The 18,554-nt window shown below is 39.9% G+C and overlaps 3 protein-coding genes across 3 annotated transcripts in view; all 3 read left to right on the plus strand.

Annotated features, from left to right (window-relative positions):
• The window catches only part of kif6 (kinesin family member 6), a 63,418-nt gene extending 58,454 nt beyond the window's left edge, over positions 1 to 4,964 (plus strand). Inside the window, exons 20-23 of the mRNA XM_075447863.1 lie at positions 1,866 to 1,955; positions 2,054 to 2,152; positions 3,570 to 3,685; positions 4,760 to 4,964. Coding sequence (XP_075303978.1) covers positions 1,866 to 1,955; positions 2,054 to 2,152; positions 3,570 to 3,685; positions 4,760 to 4,776 — 322 coding nt within the window. The 3' untranslated portion in view covers positions 4,777 to 4,964. The remainder of the gene's footprint in view (positions 1 to 1,865; positions 1,956 to 2,053; positions 2,153 to 3,569; positions 3,686 to 4,759) is intronic.
• A 5,843-nt stretch (positions 4,965 to 10,807) lies between these two features.
• Positions 10,808 to 13,299, plus strand: LOC142366158 (potassium channel, subfamily K, member 16-like). The gene is made up of 5 exons (XM_075447969.1): positions 10,808 to 11,292; positions 11,755 to 11,869; positions 11,961 to 12,127; positions 12,215 to 12,383; positions 12,543 to 13,299. The coding sequence occupies exons 1-5, from the start codon at positions 11,080 to 11,082 to the stop codon at positions 12,749 to 12,751; spliced, it is 873 nt and encodes a 290-aa protein (XP_075304084.1). The 5' UTR covers positions 10,808 to 11,079; the 3' UTR covers positions 12,752 to 13,299.
• A 392-nt stretch (positions 13,300 to 13,691) lies between these two features.
• On the plus strand, positions 13,692 to 18,481 carry LOC142366676 (potassium channel, subfamily K, member 16-like). Its single transcript, XM_075448632.1, has 5 exons — positions 13,692 to 13,907; positions 15,489 to 15,603; positions 17,663 to 17,871; positions 17,962 to 18,130; positions 18,231 to 18,481. The coding sequence occupies exons 1-5, from the start codon at positions 13,692 to 13,694 to the stop codon at positions 18,479 to 18,481; spliced, it is 960 nt and encodes a 319-aa protein (XP_075304747.1).
• Positions 18,482 to 18,554: the final 73 nt, after the last annotated feature.

The raw sequence follows: 18,554 nt of genomic DNA on the forward strand, positions 1-18,554 counted from the left end.
GACTGCACTGATGTGCGGTGGTCATGCCATAAAACTTACGTTGCACTCGAGCTGCAAGAAGAAGCACATCCTCTCACTGAGTCCCTTTTGCTCAATACATTAATGTTATTTTACCCTCTCACCATCTGTGCTCAGACAGTGCTTGGTGACTGGCCAACAACCTGCAGCTCTGCAGTTCTTGTTTCCATGGAACACATATCAAATAGATGTTAGCATATAGCCATTGTGGTTGTTTGCTTCTCCATTTGTGGTGCTATTACTGAGAACATGTCCACAGCACAATCTACCGTAAAGTGATGACACAGGTGGTATTTGATAGCTCATATCTGTCACCAGTCTGCCTTGACAAAGCTTTTTATGATAGATATTGGACCGACTTAAGGACTTGTCAACACTGTGTTTAGATACTGGTCACATGCACTGCAGGAAACGCAAGTCTGACATCCAGTTAACTAAATATCATATTTTCTCTTCCCTGCTGTAATATTGACTGATGTTAACAGTCATGTGGGATAGTTGTGAAAATGCCTTTGTTAGCTGATATGACGCTCAGGTAAACTAAGAGAGATATTGATGTGACAGTTGACTGTGCACAGAGGAGGCTGTTTAGTCTGTTCTGTGAACTTGCATTCAGCAGCATCACACTTGTAGTAAAACACAGCATGCGTTTCATTCCGGGTCAAGTTTAAACACAACTAATTGAAAACAAATTGCATCTAATAACAATGCAATAAAAACTGAATAAAAAGAGGAACCTCAACTATGTTTAAAAGCCAATGCAAATAAATGAGTTTTAGTTTCTGCTCCATCATTCAGGATCAGCCTTTGAAAAGGCTTTGTCAACCCTTGTTTTGCGCCTGGAATATGCAACATGTCGGAGTAGCTGGGATGGTGACCAGTGGGCTGTTGCAGCTCAGACAGGTACCATGGAGCCATGCCACTTAAAGCTTTGGAAACAATTTGAAAGCTCTTAAACCGGATCCTGAAATGGACAGTGGAGGGTGATGTGGTCACATTGCCTCCTCCCAGTCAACATGCAAGCAGCAGCATTCTGATCAAGATTTTAAGCGATGTGAGACACCTGATCTTATTCATACTTCAAAGTTGCTGTAGTCTACATTTAGTAGTCATTATATACTAACATATGATTCCTTACAACCTCTTTCCTCCTCCAACATGGACATTGTTCCCCTGAAATGTCCATTGAGAACCAAGGAGAGAAGAAACACAAGTGCAAGTCCTGTGCAGATGTGCTGGATGTGCTGCACACATACTGCACCTCCTCATATAGCACACTGTTTGATGTGGCTTTAGAATGAAAAAACAGGAATATACTTTGGTCCAATTCAGCTCTTCCATCTTCTCGTATCCTCCTCATTTGAAGGAGATAAGATCTGAGATAAGCTTCCACTGTCCCTGCTGTTTGGTGCAGTGGCTTTAAGGTTCACCTCTAAGGTTTACCGTCTCATAAAACAGTCTGTTTTTATGAAAACTTAAAAAGGATTTAAATAACAAGTGCCTCTATTTCCTGCCACTTATCAGTGTGCTTTAACTTGATAATAGTTATGATGTTTTATGTTGGAGGCACAGAAAAAATGTGATGATGGTAAATTATGCTGTAGATATTATTACATTTATTGTTTTATATAAAATAAACTTTAAAAGTCCTTATTTGATCTCTGCAAATCTGCAGAAACCCTGTGCATGAAATAAAAATCTTTATGTTGCAGCGCCCTCTTGTGGTATTCACAAGTGCATGCATGATTAAAAACGCTGACTTTTTGTTTCAACCCTACAAATAAAAGCACAGTTCTTTAGGATTATGCCAACACAGTCATCATGAAAGGCTTTGTCCTCTTGTGCAGTGCTCCTGGTCTTAGCAGTACTCTAAAAGAGTCTCCAGCAGAACAAGACACGCATCCAGGCTGCTTCAGTTCTTCTGTTCAGCATCTGAGGTCAGACACTTTTTCTCATTTGTTTCCTGTAAAACATGCCACCCCTTAATATCCTCATCACATCATAATGACAGTAATTACATTTCTCTGAATTTCAGATGCATTGCTCCCCAAAGCGAATCTCCAATATCAGCTATGCCGGTTTGGCATAACAAGTCCCTGGAGGGGAAGGACTTCAGTTCCTCCTCTGAGACGAGGTATGTGAACACCAAGCTGGTAATTCTCAGGGAACTACATTTTACCTTTCTGAAAAGGATTCTGTATTCAGCATACAGTGTGTAAAGGCAAACTGTTTTGTCATTTCCGTATTTTCTGCTGGAATGAGATCAGAAGAGTTAAACACAGCCAGATCTCAGAGATTCCAGGAACTACATGGATGCTTCTGATTTTGGTTGCAGGCTTTGCTCTTCAGCCTCTGAGCACACTGACATAAAAAGTAGTGATTTATGCATCACTTGACATTTCAAAATACACTGACCATCTAACCATTTAATTAATTAGAAAGGCAGGTTGTTGGAATGGAGAGATGTGAAGAAAATATGTAAGCATTATAGTAAATTGGAACAATGTTGCTGCAATTAAGACAAAAGAGGAAAATACAGTAACTGCAAAACCTATTTGTTGTCTTAACACACAGCTCAACAGATTTCATGTAAAACATATTCCCTCAGGTTTTGATTCAGCACTTAGTTCTGTTCAAAGGGGTTGATTTTTAGTTCAGGTCATCACATATGATGGATTCAATTATAGAAATATGTATTTGTGTTATGATCCAGTTTAAGAAGAAAAATACCAACATTTGATCAATAAGTAATTTCCATGACTGGCTTTTACAATAAAGGTTGAATCACTTATTTTCTGTCAGTTATTTGTCATTTCTGACTCATATCTAATCAACTGCTTTCAATGTGGTTCTAATGTCAGACATCAGCAAGGTTTGAATAGTTGTGCAGGAGGACATTTAGATGTTGTTTCAGACTGATTTTTGCTCCCTGAGATATCATCATGAAAAAAAGCAGTAAGAGAATGGCAATTTTTAAGTATGAATTTATCTGAACATATGAATATATACTGCTTCAGAGCGGGTTACATGTTCAGCCCAAGTAACCATGGTAACCCAGCAGGTTAAAATAGAGGCATCTTCATGGCACTGAAATATCTGACTTTGGCATACCGGCTCAACATACAGTAGCTTGCTAAGCTTTTCATCCTGGTTTGTAGTTTGTGACATCTGATTTTTTTACCTCAGGAAATGATCAGCAACTTAAAAAAGACCAAAAGATCTTTGTGTATTTACCCCTTTTTTAAAAACCTATAGCACTTTTTAATAGCACTTCAATCTGAACATACAAGCTGGACCTCCAGAGTTTCTACCTTAGCAGTATGAATGCAACTATAAATGTTTATGTCTTTGTGAAGTCATGTCTGCAAAGTCTCCCTTTAACTGAAACTACCATTTCACCAGCTGCAGTGAAACACTCCGTATATTATGTATATGCTTTTGTTCCTCTTAAAAAGCCTCTCACAGTTCAGACACACTCTGCTGTAAGTCAGATCAAAAGCTCTTGTCTTGACAAGGCTTGACACATCAAAGTAACCATAAGTATCTTTCAGGACGCTTCCCACCTCCACAATCCCATCTTCCTTTATTCCACTGACTGGAGACCAGCAAGTTGATGCTGACATCCTGGCATTTGCCAAGGCACGGCAAAACCTCGTTAGCAGGAAAGGTAACAGGCACACACACACAAAGACACACACACAAGCTTGTTTTTCTATCTTTATGGTGATTCAGTATTGGCATAATGCATTGCCTAACCTCTTACCCTAACCTCAGACCAACAAAGCAAACTACACCTTACACAACCACACCTACTTACCTTTTCTTCTTATCTCCTCTTCTTACTAAGTGCACCACATAATACACATGAACAAAGGACCAATGTGTCTATGCATGCACAGTCACTACTGGTCTAAGGCCAGCGTGATCAAGCACCTTACACAGCACATTTCGCTTCACCTGAGTCACCATACATATTATATAATAGGAACCATATATCCAGGGTTTTGACCTGATCTTGAGTGAGAGACCTTTAATCTCCACACCAAACCCTGGGGCAGCCATCGAGTGGCAGAGGGAGATTATTAAGAAAATATTTGGTCTCCACAAGTGTACTGGGCTCCTTGTTTTCAAGTCTAATTAATATAGAAAAACAAATGAACACACACACTCACACACACACTTAAATATAGAATACATGTGCTGTCAACACTGCCCTCTTGTGGTGAGATGTGCCCCACGACAGCTATTTTTTCCCCTTTTTAAATTTTTGTTTAGCTTTTGATAGTTTAGATTCATCATAAGTAATTTACAGAGCCAATTTAAGAGCAAGAGGTCAGATATGAATTTCACAAAATTGCTCACATGACAGCAAACTGCTGTTCTAGCAGCCTCTGTGACACAGTCTGTTTCCCCTCTTTGACCTTTGTGTAACCACCTGCTTCGGCAGATGGTGCAGTGGACTTAGCTGACTTGTGGTTTGCCACCAGATATTCAGAGCACCTGGGGTCATGTGAAGAAACAGAGTGATAGCTAAAAAAACACCAGAAAAACAAATATTCAGGCTGAGGAGCAGATCCTTTCTCTTTGTGTCTTGTTACTGAAGTTAGAGTTTGAAGGAGAGCTCAAATCAAGGATTATTTCTGAAATAGAACCTCTTTAGTTTTACTTTACTTTTGGAGTATTGTATTATTTCCATTAATAATGCTGGATGACTGATAATCTTTGTGTTTATGTATTTCAGGCCCCCCTCGGCAGTGAAATAAAATCATGTTGTCACACCAACTGCCATGTCTGTCAGATGAAAGAGAGATCGAGAAAATGTGTACTTCATCTCGTCTTTTCCTGGGTACCTGTGTAAACCACAGCCTGAATGAGTCGACTCCTGAATGTGTTTAAGGGTTGATAAGTCATGACATGATTAGTGACGGGAAGGTTCCACATGCAGAAACAAAATTGAGGTTTTAATCTGGTTTTGGTGAAAGGATTTATATATTTTTGTCCAAAGTATTGTAAAACTATGTAAAATACACTTTATTAGGTACACATTGCTAGTAAAAGGTTGGACCTCCTTTTGCCTTCAGAACTGCCTTAATTCTTCGTGGCACACTTTCAACAAGGTGTTGAAAACATTCCTCAGAGATTTTGGTCCATGTTGACATGACAGCATCACGCAGTTGCTGCAGATTTGTCGGCTGCACATCTATGATGCCAATCTCCCGTTCTACCACATCCCAAAGGTGCTCTGTTGGTTTGAGATCTGATGACTGTGGAGGCCATTGGAGTACAGTGAACTCATTGTCATGTTCAAGAAACCAGTTTGAGATACTGCTGCTCGCGGAGGTGGATCCTGTCCCAGCATGCATCTGGCCGAAGGCAGAGAAACACCTAAAAAAGCCTCCGGTAATAGCAAATATAATATAACTTCCAAAAAGGTGTTGGAAACATTCCTCAGAGATTTTGGTCCATGTTGACATGATACCATCACGCAGTTGCTGCAGATTTGTCAGCTGCACATCTATGATGCCAATCTCTCATTCCACCACATCCCAAAGGTGCTCTGTTGGATTCAGATCTGGTGACTGTGGAGGCCATTGGAGTACAGTGAACTCATTGTCATGTTCAAGAAACCAGTTTGAGATGATATGAGCTTTGTGACATGGTGCATTATCCTGCTGGAAGTAGCCATCAAAAGATGGGCCTTTCTGTGTTGTGTTGTTCTCCCCGTGTATGCGTGGGTTCTCTCCAGGTACTCCGGCTTCCTCCCACTGTCCAAAAACATGCACATTAGGTTAATTGGTGTTTCTAAAAAATTGTCCTTAGGAGTGAGTGTGTGGTTGTTTGTCTCTGTGTGGCCCTGTGATGGACTGGCGGCCTGTCCAGGGTGCACCCCGCCTCTCGCCCAATGACCGCTGGGATAGGCTCCAGCCCCCCCCGCGACCCGACCGATGGATTCAGCGGGTATAGAAAATGGATGGATGGATGGAAGGTGCCCCTCTACTTTGAAGGATCAAGCATTTGTAACGATCTATCCCTTCTACCGAAGCTTTGGGACCCTTCGGATGGTAGATGACAAATATTTATTAATCCATAAAACAAAAGATGGACCTTGCCTATTCTGAACTGAGGAGTGCGACCATATATCTGTCAAAGAGCTCATTCTTCACAGTTAATTTCCTGCAAATGGTGCACGAGGCTCCTTATTTTACTGTTGAATTCACCTGAAAAAGTTCACAGGAAATCTGTCTCTCTTATGGGATTCACACAAAATGTAAGTCACAAACCGTGTGAGGACAACTGACAGTTCTGGTTACATCGGTAGGGAAAATAAATATATATATATATGCAATCCATAGTGCCCTCACATACATTCTAAACATTATCATATGGAGTGGGCTGTGTCTCTCACATCTTTGCAAGTATTTGAAATTAATCAGATACTGCTGCTCGCGGAGGTGGATCCTGTCCCAGCATGCATCTGGCCGAAGGCAGAGAAACATCTAGAAAGGCCTCCAGTAATAGCAAATATAATATTTGAAATTCAATAACTGTTCCGGACATGTGTTTGGCACACAGATTATTGAGGAATTAATGTGGTAAAGCTGTACAGAAACTCACACTCAGTATTGGTAAGATTTTATTTGATAATTTAGTACATTCACATAGATCTAATTGATTAAAGTACTTAAGAACACAAAGTTGTTGTTTTTTATTGGCCTGCAGCCATCCTGAAGTGAAACAGTTCACTTTTCTGTCACCTCAACTCCATGCATACACACAGTTACAGTCATGTGAATAAACAAAGTACACCTGATTAATTGAACATCATCAGAGTGAGCACTTCTATAAAAGCAGAAGTTTTGTCATCTACCTGGACTGGAGCATTCAGATGTGCGTTAACACAGTGCCAAGGAGGAAAGCCATCAGCAATGATCTTAAAGAAGCAATTGTTGCTGCCCATCAATCTGGGATGGGTTATAAGGTCATTTTAGTCAGAGTCCATCATTCTACATTTCGAGATAAAGATTATTCTCAAGTGGAAAACATTCAAGACAGTTGTCAATCTTCCCAGGAGTGGACGTCCCAACAAGTTCACCCCAAGGTCAGACCGTGCAATGCTCAGAGAAACTGCAAAAACCCAAGAGCTACATCTCAGACTCCACAGGCCTCAGTTAGCATTTAAATGTTCATGAAAGTAGAGTTAGAAACAGACTGAACAAGTATGGCTTGTTTGGAAGGGCTGCTGGAGAAAACCTCTTCTCCCCAAAAAGAACATGGCAGCACAGCTTAGGTTTGTAAAGTTGCATCTGAACAAACCACAAGACTTCTGGAACAATGTCCTTTGGACAGAGCAGACCAAAGTGGAGATGTTTGCTCATAATGCACAGCAGCACGTTTGGAGGAAACCAAACACAGCATATCAGCACAAACACCTCATACCAACTGTCAAGCACGGTGGTGGAGGGCTGATGATAAGGGCTTGTTCAGCAGCCACAGGACCTGGGCACCTTGCAGTCATTGAGTCCACCATGAACTCCTCTGGATACCAAAGTGTTCTAGAGTCAGATGTGAGGCCGTCTGTCCGGCAGCTAAAGCTGGGCTGAAACTGGCTCATCAACAGGACAATGATCCCAAACACAGCAGCAGATCTACAGCAGAATGTGTGAAAAAGAAGAAGAATCAAGGTGTTGCAATGGTCCAGTCAAAGTCCAGACCTCAGCCTGACTGAATGCTGTGGTGGGACCTTAAGAGAGCTGTGCAGAAACCAATGCTGCAAACCTCAATGCGCTGAAGCAACAATGGAAATAAGAATGGACCAAATTTTTCCACAACGATGTGAAAGACTGATACAAATTCATACAGAAAACTGAATTGAAAAAGGATGTCTTTTCTTCACATTTATACCTCTGAAACTGTTTAGTACTAATATGATTTCCAGATTATAAGGACGTACATACATTTTCTTTACTCTTTTAATCCAATTTAGGGTTGTGGGGGTGCTGGAGCCTATCTGAGCTGCCGTTGGGCGAAAGGCAGGGTACACCCTGGACAGGTTGCCAGTCCATCACCGGGCAAAATCACTAACCCTAAACCCTAACCCTAATCAAAACCCTAATTTGGTGATCAGAACATACAGATCCAATCTCCTCAGAGATGCCTACACATCAGAAACAACTTGTAAACATGTTTGCTTGGCTTTGCATTCATTTGTTTAAAAGATGCCAAGCTGCTCCAGGCTTTGCATTCAGGCCTAGATCTTGGTTGCCTTGGATCTTTCTCCAAGGCAGCCCAGCCCTTAAAGTTATATTTCTGACATCCCATCACTATAAAAACAAATTTGCTTCCAGAAAAGTTTGGACGCTTTGTAGATAAAAGGACAATAGAATGCCATGATTTGTAAATCCTATGAACACCCTGCTTGTAATCGCAAATTTGAATAATACAAAGAGAATGCATATACATATTTTAAACTAAGATCCTAAGGATCCCTAGATCCTTAGATTATATGTATTTCTTGATATATTAATTACATCTCAACATCATATTTCAAAAGAAGCACCCAATGGAAGTTTAAAGTGGCAACAGGTCAGTCACATGATGCAGTATAAAAACATCCCAGAGAGGCTGCACAGAGAGGTTAGTCATCCTCTGAAAGTGTGTAGAGTTTTGTGGAAATCACTGCAAGGGTTCAGGAAAATGTCTGAAAACTATTGTCAGCAAACAAAGTTCATCAGTGCAGACACAAAATAAAGTTAAAGTTCCATTATTCAAAGCATGAATACATAATTACTGCTGCCTTCTCTGGTTCTGAGTTCGTTAAGATGTTTGATAAAACATAAAAGCTGCATCCTCCGGGATGAAGAGGAAACTCTTTAAGAGCCGGTATTTGTTTCGGTATGACTGTGTCTTTGTGCGCACGGTACATGGAATTAATTGTTGTTGAATTAATAATGATACTGTTAAGCGTTGTTGTTCTTGATCTGCTGTATGTCCACCATATTAGTTAGTGTGAAAGCTCACTGGGAGAAACAAAAGTCAAATCAAATTCCTTAAGTCTGTTAGCATGCTTTTGTCAAATAAAGCTGTTTCTGATGGACATAAAGTTATTGCCATGATGACAAGTAATTCCTCAGATGTGCTGTAAATACTCATGCGACTTATTCTGAAATGCATATGCTTTCAACCCATCACAGAAAGTCGAAACATGCAGTTTTACTGCGGACACCCATGATTAATGTTACTGATTCATTATCCAACCAAATATGATATAATGGTCTCAATCTCCTTACAGGTACAGAATAATGGACAAGAAGGTGTTTTAGTTATTGTCACAGCTGACATTTGCCCTTTTGTGTTATAATGTCCCCGCTTTACTCTCTTATACTTTGTGTGAGATGCGCAAAAATATGTTTTTTGAGGTCAAAAGGGAGTTTGACTAATTCTATTTGGGTCATTCTTGAGTTAAGGTTGATGTTTGTGCCAAATGTGAAATATGTTCAGACACCCTGACAACACTTTGCGTTTGGTTGCAGCCTTCACCCGAGCAGAGACAGAAAGCAAGTGCTGCTCTTCCACTAGATTTTTTCCAGGTGATAATAAAATGAATTACGATGTTGTTCCATAACAGCTGGAAGCCTGAGGTCCAGCTCTTCTATAGCTTTTGTTTTTTTGTTTTAATAGACACATCATAACTTGCGTAGCTGCAGTGTCAGCATTCATTTTTTTCATCCATGCCAAATATCTGCATCTTCAACATTTCAACAAATCCGTTCATTGAAATAACTCTTGTAGAGGTGTGTAATCTTTACAGAGTCCTCACTTCTTACCTTCTCTTCTTTCACATCTGTAAAGGAACCATTAATGCTGATTGATCTGTACAGATTTGAGAGCATTATGTCGTTTTCAGGGACACTCTTACCTATTTCAGTCACCCAAACTACAGTCTGCATGTATAACCACAGCACGGGTGAGTCTAAATTATCCAGCCTGCAGTCCAGACCCATCACCCAAAGTGGTGCATAATGAAACAAACCTTTTTTGTGGAGTTTTTTTTATATAGTTTGGAAAGTTCTTTTCAGAAGCCAGTATTTTCTCTTATATCCTTTCAGACATGTGTAACATGCTGGCTTTATAAACCATGAAGTCATAGATCTCCACGGTTCTCTCCTGAGGCTTCTTTCAGCTCTTTGGTTTATGGCTCATGATTAAGTAGCCCTCAGTATAACTCTCCAAAATGTCATCTCCTTCCTCTCGTGTGACCATAAACAGGCTTGGCTACTGATTGTGGTGGAAACATCTGGTGATTGTTCCAGCAGACTTAAGTGTTCAAAAAATAAATAGAACTTATGCCCTGTGACAAGACTCAAATTGTGGCATCAGTTTAACTGTAGTTACTGCACAGCACACTGGTCCAGGATTCCGATCATATGTGGTACAACAGCACAACATTTTCCACAGGTTTACCTTTCAAAGATTAAAAGCAGACCGACCTTCCAGAACCCAAAGGAAGACTCTGGCATCAGCTTTCTGCTTCTGTGGGTGCTCGGAACAACCAGCAACAGGCAGGTAAAACATTAACTTTTGTTCTGCAAGATAGAAGATACTGACACTGCTTCCTTATTAGTGGAAACAGTAGAAAGTGTGTGTCCAGATGTCGTACTAATGGAGAAGAGGAGTTTGGTTGTTACCCAGACGACACATAAATCAACATCTAAGGTGCTCGGACCAATCAGAGTGAGTGCACTACCAGCCAGAGCAAAAATACAGCTCTACCAGACATCCACCGTGATTCATCAGCTTCTGTCACTGTGATGAAAAACTGTCTTTAGGAGTTTAGGGTTTACCATCTCACCTTCATTTACTTCTTGTCCGACTTTTCTCAAATCTCTTTTTTGAAGAAGAATGCCACACTCTGGATTGATAGACTTTTTCTTTGGGGAGCTTCACATGAGATCTGTGTATTTGACGAAGACTTTCGTTCTTCTTCCTTTCTAAGGCCTATTATCTCTCCTCTGCTTTTTGAGCATCAGTATTTTGTATCCTTTCTGGTGCTGCCGGAGGTTGATGGCGAGGTTTCAGTTAGTTCAGGTCAAAGTGAGCTGGACAGCACTTTTGGTTCTGGCCCACTTCACATACCTGCTGCTAGGGGCGACCATCTTCCAGATACTGGAGCGAGAGGCTGAGAGCAACAACAGGAATCACTTCCAACTGGAGAAGCTGAATTTCTTGGCAAACTACACCTGCCTAGATGGACCTGACCTGGAGAAGTTTGTCAAGGTTTTCCTTTAATTCATTCATCACTGTAAAGTTTAAGGTTTCTCTAATATTTTATTGTTCTACATTTTTTTTTGTTCAAAATAGTAGCCGATGCTTAAATGCGTGACCATTTTCATCGTATTGATGACTGACAATAGGCCCCACTTTTATTGGAACACAGCAGATTAATTAATGTTTAGTGGAAACTGAAATTCAGTTTTATTATTCAGCTGGGTAGACGGCGAAAAAAAGGTATCGCAGTAATTCACCTGATAAAATCAATGTGTGTCATTTTAAAAAGAAAAGTGTCAAAGTAATAACTCATTTTCTGAAGTGACATAAATAGGTTAACGTTTTGTAAAGCTATGTTTGACCTAATTTTAACAAGTGAATGTGTGTGTGTGTGTGTGTGTGTGTGTGTGTGTGTGTGTGTGTGTGTGTGTGTGTGTGTGTGTGTGTGTGTGTGTGTGTGTGTGTCTGCAGGTGATTTTAGATGCTTGGGAAAAGGGAGTGAACCCCTCGGGAAACTCGACAAACCCCAGTAACTGGGATTTTGGCAGCTCGTTCTTTTTTGCAGGCACAGTTGTCACAACTATAGGTGAGCGTTCGGGATTCGACATAAATCATTTCAGCTCTCCAGCTTGGGAAGCACGTGCTGCTATAATATCTGCACCCTGTCTGATTCACAGGATATGGTAACCTTTCCCCAAGCACTGTGTCGGGTCAAGTGTTTTGTGTGTTTTACGCACTGTGTGGGATTCCGCTGAACCTGGCTTTTCTAAAACAGCTGGGCAAGTGTCTCACCATCCACCTGGGTCGACTAGAGAGGGGGATGGTAGCATTTGTTCCTCACAAGGTATTAATGCATTTCCAATTGTTGTATAGTGTAGATTTCATATTTTTAAGCACCTGGATTGTGATCTGACCAGTTCCTCTTTCCTAGCGAGCGGTTGAAGCTCTGGCGGTGAGTTCATTCTTCATCACTGGCAGCGTGCTGCTTCTGGTCATCCCTCCTCTGCTGTTCAGTTACGTGGAAGGGTGGACATACGGCGAAGGCTTCTACTTCGCCTTCATTACCCTCAGCACCATTGGTTTTGGAGATTACGTCGTGGGTGAGTAGAGACAGCAAACAATCACTAATGTGGTGGAAAGGCCAAAGTGTTCACACCTGTCAAACTAAAATGAATTCTTCTTGCTGCACTTTACAAGTCTGTGGGCCATGGGTTGAGACACACTCACTCAAAATGTTCTAACATGTTTTATCTTTGAAGGGACCGACCCAGGCAAGGAGTATATCTCTCTGTACCGCAGCCTTGCAGGCATTTGGATCATATTTGCGCTTGCTTGGCTTGCTCTTATCCTCAATATGGGAGCCAAAATAATGGAGAATGTAGTTGTCCTGACACATCCAGGCTTTAAGAAGCAGGAGGAGGAGGAGGAGGTGTCCTCCAGTAAACTAGAAGACGTATCTAAGATATGACAATGGACTACAGATAATCTGCCAGTTATAGGCTTGCTAGAATACACTGAATTTTGGGTGATGGTTTTCTGTACTTGTATTACAATAATAAATATGTAGCAGCTATCTGCTTGTTAGCTGAAACAGTTTTTGTATGAATGTATATTCGTTCCGTGATGCTTCTAACGGGAAAACAGTTTGTTTTTTGTTTTACTTTCTACCTCAGTTAAGCCAAAGCCTCCAATCAGGTGTTGCATCAGCTGTTTGTTTTTTTCATTCTGCAAAAAGCTATACCAGCTAAAGGCTGCTATGACTTGGGCTTTTGTGTACTTTTGATTATGCTCTTTTATTTCCCACCTTCATGATCAGATTGCCAAATATAAATATCAGATCAGAGTTGTTATATCCTTTGTATAGTGTCACATTTGTGTATTTTGTGTGTTTATGGGTCCACATGTGTGTTTGTATGCTGATGGGAAACTGCAGTGAATTGAGCATGGAGATCTATCTTAAACAAACATATTAATCAAGATGGTGATGTGAGCTGGAAAAAGGAGGATTTCTCTCATCTGTCACAATTTTTTTTTTTTTAGTTTGTATGAAAATTAAATCAAATACAACTGAAATTGTATTAAAGTCTTATGTGTGCTATGTGTGTGGGATTGTTTTGACTTTTTTCACTACATCCACATTTTAATGTTCATTTTGGTCAGAAATACACACATTCGACCTTTCCCATACTCGACGCTTACAGTCCCACCTGTGCTGCCGTCACACCCTCAACTTATTTTGCTTCTTTAGATTTGCATGTCAGACCAATGAAGTGATTGAAACAAAAGCACACAAGGAGGTTAATTTGCCTGCAATGCCAGAGGAGAACCACGTAAGCCTCCACTCATCTCTGTGCCCGACTGCAGAGGCTGAGACACTGATCACCAAAACTTCAGACTAAAAGGCCAGGATGGGAATAAAGGAAATGCTTCAGTTGGCCCGAATTCCGTCCATTCTCATGCTTGGCGTGGTTTACGTGGCTTATGTACTGATCGGCGGGGTTATTTTCTGGAAGTTGGAAGGAGATCTTGGGAAGAAGGATATCAGCAAAGTACTGCTGAACAAGAAGAGGCTGCTTACGTCATACACCTGTCTGACCCAGGAAAGCCTGGAGGATGTGGCTCAGGTGAGGCACACAAGTACAATTATTGCTAATTATTTTCCTTGAGGAATAGGTTTTAACCCAAAAACAAGCAACTTCAAGCTCGAGATGCAAACTCACTGATGGTTTTCCACTGAAGTGGTAAATGGAGTGGTAAATGGGCCCATGAGCTGTATTTTGCTCATGTTTATGGTAGATGTATAGTAATGGTAGTAAAAATTTAATCTTTTTATTTTTTTATGAAAATGGCCAGAAAGGTAAGAATGCATCAGATTTCTTAACCAAATAAAACATTATCATACATTGTGTCTTTGAAGCATGAAAACAGTAATATGATGCAGGCAACACAGCTGTAAGGTGGCTCATTGCACTCTGAGTGAACTTACTACTTACACTTACACTCTACTATATCTGTGTAATTGTTTTGTGTCGGTCAACCTGTGGGTTCCTCGACACACTTGTTTACCGCAGTATCATCATCTTTAGCACAACCTTTTGCATAACCATATTTTTAACTTGACGGACTAAAGTGTAGAATATTCAAAGCGTACTTCCAAGGATCGCTGCTGCTGTCCATCATGCAAAGTTATGTTTTTACTATCTGGTTAATAGGTGTAAATATATATCATCACTGATACATTTTGGAAAAAGCCTCGAATTAAAAACATTTTGTATTTGAATTTCAAAGCTATTTTTTGTAAAAATCTACATGGGTCATATTTACTCAGCAGTTCTGTGTCTCTATCTTCATCCCCATAAATAACTGAATTAATCAACATCAGCTGTGGGGCAAAAGTTCAACAGATGGCAGAACTGCACCTTTCAATGATCTACAGTGATCATTCCTATCTGATATCTAATCCAAGCAACAAGGGAGCGCATTCAATAACTGAAGAGAACAAAATGACATGTTATAAAATCTCTGAATCTTACTGGTGTTGATGTGACTAAGACTCAACTCCTTCCATGCAAATAGCTTCTCCAACCTTTCAAAACTGCACCCTCTGCTTTGCCTACATGTGACCTGATTAATACAACAACAAAGATCTGCATCTCTTCTTTGGAAACTGATAAGCTTCATTCAAACCTTGAAATCCACTCCAGTAAAACCCTCATTATGCTGTATAACGTCAGAGCTTGAAACAATAATCATAAACCATCAAATAGTTAAAAGTTCTGCAGGGTAATGCAAGAAAGAAGTGCTTTGATTTGCAACCTGAGGTTGTGTGGCTGCCTCACTACACACGTAAGATCTAAGAATTAAAACTACTCCCCTGCCTCGTTTCTCGTAAAATCACCCGTTTGTGATTGTTAAACAATACATTACTAATTAACTTAAAAGACCACAGGACTGTTATCTACGGTATTTCTTGCGTGTAATCTCTCACAGTGGTGCTGACGGTCCTGAGAGGGTATTTTCCTGGGTCATGCTGACAGCTGTAATATTTTGACCCAATTAACTTCAGGGTGCTCCAATGACCCTGAAAGGTGTAGATCACTGTGTACAGGTGTTCCATAAGTCCATGTGATATAATAGCTCTTTGGAAAAATACATCTTTATGAAAAAATTACTGAACATTTGGAATTTTCTTTGCTTTCTTTCAGGTCGTTCAAGATGCATCAAAGGTGGGTCTGAGTTTGAAAGGCAACAACACCTCCGACGGCTTCTGGAAATTCACCAGCTCAGCTGTGTTCGCTGCTACTGTGGTCACAACTATAGGTCAGACATCATAAGCCGAATTTCTTAAACAAGATAATCCGTTTTCATGATTTTGATATTCTATTTAAAACAGGTATTTATAAAACATTAGTTTGATATTGAGGTAATCCTATTTTAAACAGAATCTATGTAGTAGATTATTTTGTTGCTGATGACATACAATTATAACAGTTTGGATGATGTTTTCAAAATCTTTAGTGTCATTAACAATTATCAACTGTTATATTATATAGGGCTCCAAAACACTGAACTCTACAAAGCCTCTGACTTTATCATCTTTAATATCTCATATCGACAAAATGTTTGTGACTACACAAGGCCTATTGGGGGCAGCCATGATGGGATGTTTCACTGAGAAAGATGGAAGTGTTGTTGCAGGCAGAAGAAGAGTAAAAAACAGAGCCTACAAAGCCTATAATTATAAGCTGTATTGGAAAAATTCTTGACCTGTGCGCAGCAGACTCTTGAGCGGGACATGCAGAGAAAATTCAAAGCTCAAATAAAATGAATTGGAGTGAATTGGAGTTTGGGTGAGCGCACTCTGAGCTTTTCAATGATGTGAGAGGGATCCATAAGGCTTACAGCAGTAAGAGTCACACTGAGTGAAAGAAGATAAAAATGCTTACATTTAAATGTATAACTTCAATATGTTTAAAAGAACTTGTATGCATGAGGATATAAAACAAAATATTTCTGAATATCTTACAGAGTCAAAGTTAGGGTGCGTAACATCACTGCATTAAAGGAAAAAAGGAAAACTGACCTGTTTTAACTTTTTGAATTTTATTTCTACTGCAAAGTGCCTGAGCTACAGGGATGCATAGAGGACTGTGTTTTCACACTTGTTTAGCCAAAATCATATTGTTCTCTATGGGGAAATTTTGGCAACATCTGTAAACACAGAACAATGAATCACTACCAAAAATCATAGCACACCACTACTAAAACAAGCCTTTTGTTTACATGTTTTTTAAAAATGTTGGACACCTGATTACCTGATGCTCAGCATGAGTATTCCTTTTGCTCTTTGGACTCTTTGGACAAACCTGCAGAATCATCTTGCAGAAAGTTAGCTTCTCACTTTTGGTGCGTTGCTAATCTGAACTGCTTTATATGAGGAGAACAAGGCAGGTGCCATTTATTTAAGTTAATCTGAGAGTCATAAACATTTGGTTTGAAGAATTACAAACGTGATTCTCTGAACCTGCCTAACCTGTGTTTCTGTATGCTCATTATTTTTAAATCAAACTAAAACACACCATTGTAAATGATAGAAAGACTAACTTCATAAATATATCTGGGAACATGAAGTGAGGCCGGAGATGATTAAAAAAAACCTGTTTTTAATCATGTCCCATAATCACACGTCTGTAAGGTAAATACACTTTACCGCCAAAGAAATTCCAGGTTAAATTTTCTCAGATCAAAAAACTACCCAATGCAATGGAATGTTTTAGTCCAATGACACAACAATAATCTAAAAACTGTTTTTAATGTATGTTAAAAAAAGAAAAAAGATCTGCTGGCCATAGGATGACTTTCTGATGATATCAGAATCTGATCTGGTGTTTTAGATAATCTTTATCTTCAACAAACAGTGTCATAAAAATGAAACAATAGACCTTTCTATTAGTTTGTAATGGGACATTATCATTTATAATGTGTATGAATGAGATATGAAATGATAAATAGATCAGAATGTACTTCCTTAAATGAAAAACACAAATAGATAAATTAATTAATTACACTGTTATTTATTCAGAGGATAGTTTTAGAATATAGTGTTCAATATCATCTTCACTACTGTCAATGATGGAAAAAAAATTATAGAATAGAAAAAAAGTGACACCCCTGAGTAAAGTTCCCTTCATGATGACAGGCAGTAATGTAATTCATGAATATGATTTATTCTTTGAGCGTACTGTGAAGTAGTTGTTGTTAAAGTGAAGCAACCCACTTTAGGTGGTAAGTGAACAAATGAACTTAAAAAACATTTGACAGATAACTATTTGAAATGTTAAATGTGTGTTAAATTATATGTATACTCATCATCATGCAGTCCTGAAGAGATGTGAGATGTTCACAGTTTATAGTTTTGCAGGTTATGGGAACTTGAGTCCCAGCTCTACAGCTGGTCAGATCTTCTGTGTGTTCTTTGCACTATTTGGTATCCCTCTCAACATGGTGGTGCTCAACAGAGTGGGAAAGTACATGCTCGTTCTGGAGAGAAGCATCTCTGACTTTCTTGAAGGAAAGAGCGGTCGCAAGGTAAGCGTACAACCTCGGACAAGTATCTGAGTATCAATCCAGTGGGAAATTTTTTTTCATTTTTCACCTTTTCCCTTTCACTCCCTACAGAAATGTACACGCTTCTTTGTCCACCTGGTGTCTTACATCTGTGGATCAGTTCTCTTCTTCGTTGTGCCCATGCTTGTGTTCCAGCAGCAGGAGGGCTGGACCTTCTCCCAAGCCATCTACTACTGCTTTATCACCCTCAGCACCATTGGTTTTGGAGATTTTGTGGCAGGTGAAGCAAAGCCGGCACCTTAAACATTATTCTTGCGTTTATTTCAACTTAAAACTGAATTTTATTCAGTATAAACCTAACACTTTGATATGCCTCTCAGACAGTAATCCAGACAAAGAATATCCTGACTGGTACAGTGTCCTCATGGCTTCGTGGATCTTCTTTGGCCTGGCCTGGCTAGCGCTGCTCATCAATCACTCCATTGACATCGTTGAGCGGCTCAACAACCACTTCAAGCAGCTGTGGTATGGCGAGAAGCCAGAGGAAGAGTCCGGCAGTAGAGAAGACAGCAACCCTAACACCCAGGTGGAGGAGGAAGATGAGATCAAAAAGCCTCAAATAACTCAGTAATCTACAAAACAAGGTGAAGCTTTCACCCAGTTGACCTAGTTACAGAATCAGTAGCCGTAAGATTAGGATTTGG

This window comes from Odontesthes bonariensis, chromosome 17, assembly GCF_027942865.1.
Source record: "Odontesthes bonariensis isolate fOdoBon6 chromosome 17, fOdoBon6.hap1, whole genome shotgun sequence".
Lineage (NCBI taxonomy): Eukaryota > Metazoa > Chordata > Actinopteri > Atheriniformes > Atherinopsidae > Odontesthes > Odontesthes bonariensis.